The sequence below is a fragment of the Chenopodium album genome, chromosome 1 (genome assembly GCF_948465745.1).
Source record: "Chenopodium album chromosome 1, dcCheAlbu1.1, whole genome shotgun sequence".
Taxonomy (NCBI): domain Eukaryota; kingdom Viridiplantae; phylum Streptophyta; class Magnoliopsida; order Caryophyllales; family Amaranthaceae; genus Chenopodium; species Chenopodium album.
In genome coordinates, this window is record NC_137834.1 from 24,196,256 (window position 1) to 24,208,668 (window position 12,413).

Consider the following 12,413-nt stretch of genomic DNA (forward strand, 5'->3'; position numbering starts at 1 on the left):
TAAATGGCTTAAGGAAATGTGTCCTATCCTAGCATGAAACAAATCAATACTAGGGTCTACAAAAGCAGTAATTGTATTATTTACATAGCCAGAAATATTATTCAAAGAATCAATAGCAAAAACAAGAGATAAGCTATTGACAGACCTAGCTGGACTTGAAAATGTATATAAACCTAATTGTCTTGTACCCTAAGCAGCAACTCTTTTAGATGCAGGGTCCCGAAATTGACAAGAATCTTGTTCAAAAATGGCAACAAGATGACTGTGATCAAGCAACTTGTCAATAGATAAAAGATTGTGTTTAAAATCTGGAATATAAAACACATTTTGGAGAATAACAGACTCAGTAAGACAGACTAGACCACTGTGTTTGACTAACTAAACAGTTCCATCAGGTAAAGACACTTTTATTGGATGTTTTAGTTGTTTAAGTGTGGTAAATAATGCCAAATTAGAAGCCATGTGATCAGAAGCACCAGTATCCATTATCCAAGAAGCATGATCAAAATGTTGAACAGATAAACTGCAATGAGAAGCAGAAAATATACCAGCAAAATTCACATAACCATCCAATGAATAGTCTTCTGGTGCACGAGCATGATTCATCTGCATCATCTGAAGCACCTGATTGTAAACAACATATGCAAGAACAGGATCAACATTCTGATCACCAGCAGGTGCTTTGCCAAGAATTACAGCAGAAGTATTCTCAGCAACCACATTACTTGCAGAAGAATTAGCAGAATCTGATTTATCCTTGTTCCACCACTCCGGAAATCCATAAATCTTAAAGCATTTCTCAATAGGATGCCCTTTCTTCTTACAATTCTGACACCAGACATCAGTCTTAGGCTTCTTGAAATCTTTCCGTCCAGAAAGCACAGGCTTAGGAAAAGTCTTAATAGCAGCCAATGCACTAGTCACAGTAGAAGAAACATTCAACCTGTTATGTTGCTCTATTTGTTGCAAAGTGTAATAGACCTTGTGCACAGGAGGAAGAGGATCAGCACCAAGCAAATTAGTCTTGGTCTGATCATAATCTTTGTTGAGACCAGACAACAATTGCATCAACTTATTGCGTTGATCATTCTCAAAAATTTTTCTTGAAAATACCACATATACAAGACTTTATAGCACCACAAGTGTAGTCAGGAAAACCTCCAATCATCTGCAACTGATCCCAAACAGCCTTCAATTGACCAAAATATTCAGCAATCGTTGAATTATTCTACTGAATCGTAGACAAAGTTCGATGCAACTCAATAATGCGATGAGCTATAGTATGACCAAATCGCTCATTCAACTCGGTCCATAATAGAGAAGAAGAATTCACAAACATAAAAGATTTAGTAAGAACTTTATCCATGGAATTAAGAAGCCAAGACATTACCATATAGTCGTTGCGAATCCATTTCTGATAATCAGGTGAAGTAGTAGCAGGCATAGGAAGAGATCCATAAACAATTAGAACTTATTTCTTGCAATTAACGTCATCTTCACAGTTCGTCCCCAATTAAGGAAGTTCGAACCAGTCAAAATGTGATTCCCAAGAAGCATGTCAGGATTATCACCATTGCTGAGGCAGTAAGGGTCGTTAAAGTTGATTCTAGAAGAATTCAAAGGTTGAGAACTATCTGCACCCACCATTAATGGAGAGAAGGAAGAACAGAGAAAATCAATCGAAGAATCAAAGAATTAGGTCAAAATTGAGACCAAAAAACTCAGAATGAAGAATCAACGAAAAGAAATCAATGAAGATAAAGAAGAAGAATCAGAGAGAAAGAATCAAATGGGAGAATGAATTAAAAATCGATTGAAAAATTGATCATAAAACTAGAGATCGTTGTCTAATACCATGAACAAACTTGAAGTAGAGAGAGAAATTGAGAGGAAGTTTTGGGAGAAAATTAGAAGATGATTATTATTATTATTATGAGCATCAAGTTATAACCAAAAGAGAATACAAGTATTTATAATCAAATAAAACAAGAATCTAACAGAGGAAGCTCGAGGAAGCTTCCAAGAAGAGTTGTAACTAACTCGCCACATCAGCACCAATATAACTCAACAGTTTCAAAAAAAATAAAATACTAATAAATAACTATATATGCATGGTAGATCGAATTAAAATCAAAGGCTGCAATTTATTAACTAGTAATCATGCCTCAAATTCTTTCTTAGCTCTACCAAACTACATAGACGAACCCTTCCTCCAAACCTCCACCATCCTAATTTTCCATTACATGGGATAAATGAGATTTTGTTTTTTTTTTCCGTGATTTTGTAGATAAGGGACAACTAGTAATCATGGCTCCCTCAATGTAGATATTTAAGTTTAAGCATTGGAAAAAAAAAACAGAAAGTCAATTAATTCGCCAACACAAATTATTCCATTAAACAATGTGGAAACAAGTCAAAAGCATTTATTAATCTTGGTTTTATTTTTTATTCCACCTAATCTTCCACATAAGCTGCCATGTAATAGAATTGGTAACCTTGAGGGTTAGCGTAACATTTTTCGGGTATTTTATTTAAATTAATTAATTGAGTAAAACTATATATTGATCAACTTATATCATTTAGGCTTTGTTTGGTTCAATATTAGTAAAGGAAAAGAAGAGAAAGGATGGGAAGGGAAAAGAAAGGAAAAGAAGGGAAAGGAAGGTGATTTTATTTTCCAATATTTGGTTGATGAATAGAAAATAAAGGGAAGAGAAAGGAAATTACTTTTATTTTTCTCTTTCCTGTCAAATTCCTCCAATTTTGGGAGGAAAGGAAAGCCAAAATTTTGTTAAGAGACTTTCCTCCCACTTCTCTTCCTTTCCTTTATTTATTCAACCAAACATGAGAATTTGATTAAAACAATTTCTTTTCTTTTCTTTTTTATCAAAATCCCTTCAACCAAAAAGGCCCTTATTAAGGGCCTGTTCTCACACGTTGAATTTCAGTTCAGTTCAGTTTAGTTCAGTTCAGCACAGCTCAGTTCATTTCAGCTCAGCTCCTAATTTTCTTCTCTTATAAAATATTCATTTCAGTTCAGTTCAGTTCAGTTCAACTGAGTTCAGTCAATGAGAACAAGCCCTAAAACACCAAAAACTTTTGCATTCCCCCGATTTACAATAATTTTATTGTACATCAAACATTTTACGCGTGTGAACAATAATATTTTTACAAAAATTACCCTAATTTTTTTTTTACAAAAGTGACCCTTTTTTCACAAAAGTGACCCATATTTTTACAAAAATGACCATTTTTTAATAAAAGTGACTCGTATTTTCATAAAAGTAACCCTTTTTTTTTACAAAATTTACCCTTTTTCTCACAAAAGTAACCCTTTTATTTTCACTAAATTTTATACACGATAGATCTCCATTAGTTATTTGAAGCTAGATTACTAGTCTTCTTCATTCCACAATTTACAAGTAAAAATGTACTGAAAAACGACAAAAGAAACCAATTAAAAATTAAAATCAAAGTTCAACAATAGAAAAATCACATAAATTATATTGATATACCGTAAAGCAATTCAAAAAAATATTGCATGTGGTGGATTTGTACTAATCGTCTTCATTGATCGTTTGGAACTTCATAATCAAAAGAAAAATGCAAAAAAATTAAAACGCTAGGAATCGAAAAGTAGAGTAAAGCCTAGAAAAATGAGAAATCGAATTTGTAATGGTGAAAATTGAGCCCAAAACAAAGAGAAATTGGGAGCAAAAGAGAGTAATTGAGAGAAGAAGAGAGAGAAAGTTGGGTAAGAACTAAGAAATAAAGAGGAAAGAGAATTGAGAGTGAAATTGAAGAACAAAGGAGATAGAAAGAGGGATAATGAAGAGCAAGAGGAGAGAGAAAAAACAAAATTAAAAGAAAATAAAGGGAGGTAAGAAGGTAACAAATTTCCTAGTGCATCATATCATATCATCACAACGAAACTATAGGTATTAATTTGAAGGCAGGAGGAAAAACAGGAGGAGAGAGGAAAAGGTGTTATTGGGCCACAACCATGGCCATTTAATAACTTATTGTAAACCGGCTTTTTTAAAACTTTTGAATGGAGTATCTCGTTTATTATGATAGAAATCTAATATATATATATATATATATATATATATATATATATATATATATATATATATATATATATATATATATATATATATATATATATATATATATATATATATATATATATATATATATATATATATATGTAGGGGAGTTTTTTCCCGAGTTTTTAGAGAGCCACCTAGGATCTAATTTTCTCAGCGCGCCATGTAGGATTATAAATCTTAGTAATAGCCAATTAAATAAGAGATTATTAATTTTTTTTAGAATTAAATAATTTAAATGACATGTAAGCAAAATTGGCGAATGAGATTTTTAAGTTTAAATTAATTAAATATTATATATTATCTTTTGTTATGAAATATTTGTGGATATCCATTATCCTTCTTTGTATCTGTAGGGAATATTTTCAAGCTTTAATCCCACTAGCTTGAACCCCACTGTGATCATACACTTAAGTACGGTGGCGTCCAAAAGGGAAGAAGATAGAGCAAAAGAGTCGCCAACAAGTTTTTTTAGGAACTTGTAAACCGTTCACGAGGATGAAGGTTACACCCCTTAATGATCCAAGAGATCGTCAACTCCATAAGGTCTAGAACCAAATAAGGGTTCGGGGATGAAGGTACAAATCCAACCTAAAAGAGATTGAACCTGCCCTAATAATAGGCCTCTACTTTATTCTGATCATATTCATGTGCGCTTTCTAATTAACATGCAATCAATAAGATTAACCCTAAACCTGTTTATCTATGTTGGTTGAATATTAATGCACAAATAAATCTATTATTGGCGATCACTTGAATTATAATCACATTAACCCTAACAAGATTATTAATTATCTTATTAAGCGTGATTACAAGTACCAAATTCCCTTTAAGCATGCATAGAAGGTGTGATCAAGCAATAACAATAAATATCATCAAGCAACATAATAATAATCAATAATCATGAATAATAATTATAATAATCATAATAATAATAATAATATCATCATAAATAAAATAATCATCATCAAAATAATAATAATAATAATAATAATAATAATAATAATAATAATAATAATAATAATAATAATAATAATAATAATAATAATAATAATAATAATAATAATAATAATAATAATATTCATGATCATCATAAATTATAACAATTATAATCATAATCATGTTCATGTTAACATTAAGGGGTTGCCTGGATTAAGGTTATTAATTAAGGGGGTAGATTTTATGAGAAGAATAATTACAAGGGACTAATTTAGGGGGACACTTTTTTCAAGGGTAATATTTTTACTCGTTTGGTATGAAGGTAATGGTTACAGACTTACAGCCTATAGGGCAATTCACTTTGTTCAACAAATTTATTTATTTATTTATTTATTGGTTTTACATTTGCAGAATAATTTTGGATATTCAGCAATTTTTGTATTTTTTTTTTTTAGAAACAAGAACATTCATCGATTTAGATGACTGTCCTCCAGTACAATTAGCTTGCTTTCAAAAGAAAAATTCCACATGCACAAATGCACAATATGCGAATCAATCCAATTTCATTACAAATAGTACAATTAGCTTGCTTTCAAAAGAAAAATCCCACAAATCTAAATCAATTTTTAGGTTTAAATTTTAGTTTTGTTTTCTTTTTATCTCGAAATCAAACAATAAAATCGAAAAGAGAAAAAAAAAAGTCAAATTGCTATAAAATAGAATGTCAAAGTAAAATTGAAAAAATAATTTGATGACATGTATACCTGGAAATCTGGAAGATATATCTAGCCATGGAAAAAAAGAGAAGAATGGTGGTTGAGTTATAGAAGAGGATGATGATGAGTTGTATTAGGTGAATAATTGTCAGGTGAATAGTTACCCTAGGGGGGCTACGGTAATGCATTTCTCTCCTTTTGGGGGGAAAATTTACGGGCCTAACTTATTTACCCCAATCCAGGCAGAAGCAAAAGCCCATAATTATTACCTCATTAACTATTACCCCCCTATTTCACCCAATCCAGGCAGGCCCTAAAGCATAATGATAGCAAGATCCTAGGCATGATACTAACAAGATTAATAACAAACCCTAGCATGTCACTAGGCAATAAAAATCAAATCTTTAGCCCTAACATGATACTAACATGAATAAATATTAGGAAGAACATAGGAAGCATCGTAGCAATCATATTTAATATTAAAATTACCCTAGACATGATACTAGGAATATCATAAGAACAATGTAAACATGATTTCTACATCATTATATCAATAAATCAATTAAAGCACTTACTTTGATGCCTCGTACCTCTTTCTAATAACAAAATACACACGTTAGTAACTTCAAGGAAAATAATAAACAAACAATTAAATTAAATAATTGAAATAGAGATTTGGGACCAAACCCTCAGAAATTAAACCTTTCACGTCTAGGGCGAATACAACTTCGAATATGGCTAGGTGTTTCTAGATCTTGTGAATGCGAAATTTTGTATGTAAAAAAGCAAAGTTTAGAAAAAGAAAGAGAGAGAGAATAATCAAGAAATTCTTGATGAGAGTTCGTGAATGAAAACGGAGTTTTTAATACGTTATTTATAGAGAAAATCAGCCAAAAAGATAAAATATCAAAACAGAGCACTTAGCGCACGTAAAACGAGATTGGCGCACCTAAAATAGAGCTGGCGCCAGCACCAGCTAATTGGCGCCAGGCGCCAATGGCTAGCACCAGGCGCTAGGCCTGGTTCCAGGCGCTGATTTCAGAAATTCATGCGTTTTTGTTTTTATCATATCTTTTGATCCGAAAGTCCAAATAAGGCATATAATATGTCGTTGGAAATCTCTTAAAGTCTACTTTCCAACCCAATTAGAATCAGATTAAAATACTTTGTAGATAAAAAGATATGGCCAAAATAGTGGAAGGGTGTCATTTTGGATAAAGTTTCATGTCTCATTCATATCTTTTTCGTTATAACTCGGATTTAATATTATAATATATCATTGGAAAGATAATTTCAAGATCTATCCAACCATATAAAATTTGGATAAATATTATGAGGCACGAAAATAAAATCTGAATATATTCCACTTCGTACAAAACAAGGATTCTTAAAAGGAGTAGTTTTATTCAATTTCAAACTCTTTAAAACATAATTATCAATCCTAACTCTATTAGGATTTAAAAGAACCTCCTAGAGTATTCTAAAAGACTATAATCAATCCTAATAGCTTTAGGAATGATAATTAATAATAGGCCCTCCTCTAGATCATTGGGCCGCATATAAAAACCAAATCGGGCCCAGTTTAGTATTTTGGCCATAACTTCCTCAATATTCATCGGAATTGGGCTTATAATATATCGTTGGAAAGCTCTTGTCAAGCCCCATCCAACTACACTACTATTGGACCTATATCATGGACCAACCAAACTGGTTGGCTGTTTTCTTAAAATAAGTTTTCAAAAACAAAGAGAAGAGAAAAGAAATTAAAACTTTCTGCAACACTAGACTTTCCACACTTTCGCTTCATTCGATTATGATTCGACATGAAAGGTACTCATCACTGGGTTTGGTTTTGGGGAGACACAAATGGGTGTCTACAGTATCATTCCGGAACAATCTAGATCTAGGGTTTATATTCTTATCCATTCAAACCCTAATATATTGTATTTATATATACCCCATTATATGGAATAGAAATACACTGATATATTCTCCACTACAAGAAATAAGCTATTTTGCGACAGCCAAAATCCGTCGCAAAAATCGCAAAAACTGTCGCAAAACATTGTTGCGACAGTCAACTGTCGTAATTAGTTTGTCGTAATATCAATTGTCGCAAAATTTCATTTTTACGACAGTTTGGCTGTCGCAAACTTTTTTTACGACGGTTTTTTAAATTTCAACGACAGTTTAATTTTTTGTCGCTGTTCTTAATCTGCGACAGCTTAAAACCGTCGCAAAACTACGACAACCATGAAAACTGTCGCAAAAACTCACTTTAACGACGGCTAGCCGTCGCAAAAAATAAAATAAAAAAACAAAAAAAACAAAACCCTCAACAACCCAACCACAACATCCCTCGTTTAACCAGTAACCACCACCAACCGCCACTGAAAACCACCAAATTAACCCATAAAAGACATTAAAACCCACAAACAACCCTAGATCTGAAAGGAAACCAAAAGAATACAAAATCCAACAACTCCAAAAACCACAAATTAACAAGATCAAACAAATAAAAAAATCAAACGAATAAACGAAAAAAAAAAATTAAATGGCAAATAAACAAAAACAACAATAATAAAAACAAAAAATACAAAATATTTAACATACCTTCGGAAGTTCACAAAAAATTGAACAAAAAATGAAAGAAAAAACATAAATTATCTTAACAGTACAAATTTGAACAAAAAGGCCACAATAAATCAAAAGAAAATAAACAAAGCATAACAAAATCAAACGAAAACAACAGGAAAATAAACGGGAAAAAAAAAATCAAATGGACAAACAAGACAAAATAATGAATTTAGACCGAAAATATTAGAATATAAACAAAACCCACAATAACAAAAACGAAAAAAACAAAAAATTTAACATACCTTCGAAAATTTCCTTTTCTTTGGGTGTTGATTGTCAAATTCGACCATAAAAACTCCAGATCTGGAATTTTTATGGTCGAATTTGACAAAACAAAACCTCAATGTCACGAAATATAACCTCAAACACACGAATTTCCCTTCGCCACCTTCTCCATTGTTTTTAACGCAAGAAAGAGCGGAAAGGAGGATGAGAAACTGAGGAAAAGAGGATGAGGACAGAGAGAATATAAAAAAAAAAGAGGAAGAGAAGAAGGGAAAATATCATAGAAAAAAAGAATCTGGAAGAGGAGAGAGGATAGAGGATAGAGAAGATGAATTGAGAAAGAGAAAGGAGAAATGAAAACGGCGGAACGTCTTAGGGTTTGGTGTGGGCTTAGCATGTTGGGTATTTAAATACCCATTTTTTTTAAAAAAAAAAAACAATTCTACGACAGCCATAAACTGTCGCAAAACTGTCGCAAACTACGACGGTTTTGAAAACCGTCGTAATTGGCGACAGTTAATAACTGTCGTAAATATTAATTTTTTTTATAATTATTTTTACAGTCTATTGCGACAGTTTTATTGGCCAAAAACCGTCGCAAATCAACGACAGTTTAAAAAACCGTCGTAACATTACGACGGCTACTAAAACTGTCGTAAAATTAAAAAATTACGACAGTTTTGATAGCTGTCGTAGAAAATATGTCGTTATTTGCCCGGATTCTAGTAGTGCTCTATCAATCTCTCTTATATTTCTCTCTATTTTATAACACATTATCAGCACCAATGCTCTAATCAATATGTAAATTTTATTGTTGATTTCTTAGGTTAATGATTAATTCGTTGTATACTGAATGTGCTAAATTATGCTCATTATTATCTTGTTGTGTCGCATCTTGGGAAGAAATTAGAAGGTGATTAATCTTCATCATGGGTTTTGATCATTTAATAATGAAATCACACGTTTCAAGAATGTCATATCATTCTCAATCCTCATAATTAATTAATTTGGGACTAGTACAAGTAGTCTCACGGTATTAATATTTTGGAATGTTAATTGTAGTTCCGCTTTATTTAATTACAAAGAACTCTCGTATTATTTTTCGGTTGCATTGGTTTGTTTATCTTGAATCATTGCTATACTTTATTTTCTTTTCATTGACGTTTTCATGAGTTACAGGCTAGTAGATGACGTTGACAATATGAAGTTGACGATAAGGGTGGTTTTTATAGTGGGAAAGATTTTGATATCAGGAAAGTTCATTCTCAACTATCCTGTTATTGTTAATTTTAAACCTTTAAATAATATGTTTATATTGTTTCCCAAATTTTCGTATTTTTATTATTCCTGGAGTTCAATTAGCAATTTGGGAATAGTTGGGGTTAATTTTATGAACGTATGGTTTTCATGAAATTGTATTACATATATTTGCTAGATTTTGGTATTACTTTTCCTATCCGTAAATGAGTTTGGTTATTTCTCTATGCTTGATAGCAAATATGAATGGTTTGATTTAGCAATTATTTACCCATATAATTTGTTTGTGAAATCCTATGTATAATGCCTTGAATGTTTGTAAATTGTACGAAGTAAGCCTAAGGTACATGTGAAACTATTTATAATTTATGTATTGAATTATGTTTTTATATTTCAAGTATGATATGAAACATGTGGTTTTCCACTAACGTGAACGTGTTAATTTTGGTTGCTTATGTGCTTGTTTCTATTTCCTAATTAAGCTTTATCAGGCAATATATTGATATAATTGATCCGACAGTATAGTTGATTCAATCGATTCAGATATGTTTTTATTAAAGCGTGAAGTAGTAGGTTTTCATATTTTTACCTTCTCATTCAATTATAGTATTATGTACCTACTTGAAGTTAGATTATTGGAATGAATGTAAATTGAATATGATGTGCGGACCTGAAGTTCCTTATATTTATAAAGAGTATTCACACTAGCTTGAACATATAAATGACTCAAAACCCTTAAGGATAATACAAAGAAATGTGCATGATCTACAAAGCTAAAGCATATTGCTTAGATATCCACTACATAGTAACGTGATTCTATAAACACAATGTCATGTTTACTTATGTTTCCAAATATTAATTTTAATTTGGCTAGTATAGTTGAGTGGATCGAATAAGGTATGTTTTGATTAAAGCTCGAACTGATTATGTCATATCTTATTTTTACCTTCTCTTTCTGAAAAATGTAGATGGATTGGTATATATTCTCGTACATATGGACTTGAAGTTCCTTAATTAATTAAATATATAGCAAAAAGTGTGTTATGAGTTCAAGTAATTAAACATGACATTGTGAGAAACTATACATAATCAACGTTTTATTATGCCCATAAAAATAAGAGGTTTTTTTTAAGATGAATGTAATTGGGCATGAGAAACATGATAAGTGTTCAATAAGTATAATTTTATATAAGCATGTTTTTGCTAAAAGGAACATGTTACTTGATACATGACATTGCCAAAAGAATTTATGGCTTAAAAGTTGCAAGGATTTTAAAGGTTGTTGGATTGATTCATTCCATACCCCCATATGCAAGGATTATGGGGAGATTGTATGTAACCCTTGCATATAAATAATAAAATATATTGATGGTCAGTTTGATACATACAATAACTTAAATATCAACGATTTATTTAATAAAAGTGACCACATGTTCATTAAATATTTTGAAATGATACCATCCTGAAGATGGATATAAACAAATGACATTTATCATATACTAGTTGTAAATGCTCTAATTTAAAATTGATGTCCTAAGAGTACAACATCAATTGTTGATAAACCTATAGCATGCCTGAAGCGTGATAAATCAATAGGTTCTAAAGATAATTAAGTATCTTTGAAAAGGAAAGGAGTCACTATTGACAATGACAAATTTGAGGAAGTGGTAAATATCATTACATTTCTAGAAGAAATCACTTTTAGTAAAGTTCATATGTTTCATGATTATATAAAAGACTCCAGAAGAGTATGAAATATCCAACATGATTAACATGTATCAAGTTTATAGTTTAAACTCCAGTAGAGTATGAGTAATTATTGGATAAAATATTAATTGATTGTCTTGCCAATTGTATAAAGAAACACATGTTGGTGTTCTAAAATCATATCACATTCATGGTCATGCATATAGTAAGTTTAATAAAGTGATCACTAGTGTTGAAAACTGACCAGAGTTCAAATTTAGAGAAGTGATTGGATGTGATAATTAAATTAGGTCATCCGGGTTTAATAATAATTACCCGTAATGGGAACCTGAAGTTTCATTTGATAATGTGCTGACGCTTTCTCAATGTTAAATATATAATATGAATTGAATGGCAAGACGTAATATTGAGATTGAGTTATATTTGGATTATGAGTTATAATAATTTATATTGATGAAAATTTCAAGATTTAATATGTTTTGATTTTTTTTATATATATATAAAGGAGTAATGGCTGACCAGAAGTTCACCAAAATAACTTATATATTATTGTCAACTATCAAGTGATCAGAAGCTCACCAAATACACTATTTAAGTCCTTAACGATTCAGAAGATCATCACCTACTAGAATTACAAGCAGGTGATTTATGCTTGTATAACAATTCTTTTGATTGGGGCTATTATATGTCCGCACATATTAAATTGGAGAAGAAAGAAAAACGTACAACTGCACAACATATGTCTCCCCATTGACATTGATCTCCAGAAGAGAAAATATTATTGAAAATTTAATAATAAATACACATGAAATATAAAGTTAAT

General features: G+C 31.0%; 1 protein-coding gene across 1 annotated transcript; it reads right to left on the reverse strand.

Annotated features, from left to right (window-relative positions):
• Positions 1-378: 378 nt before the first annotated feature.
• LOC145629818 (uncharacterized) lies at positions 379-1,444 on the reverse strand. The gene is made up of 2 exons (XM_081682154.1): positions 1,233-1,444; positions 379-1,102 (listed from the first exon to the last, which is right to left on the reverse strand). The coding sequence occupies exons 1-2, from the start codon at positions 1,442-1,444 to the stop codon at positions 379-381; spliced, it is 936 nt and encodes a 311-aa protein (XP_081538280.1).
• Positions 1,445-12,413: the final 10,969 nt, after the last annotated feature.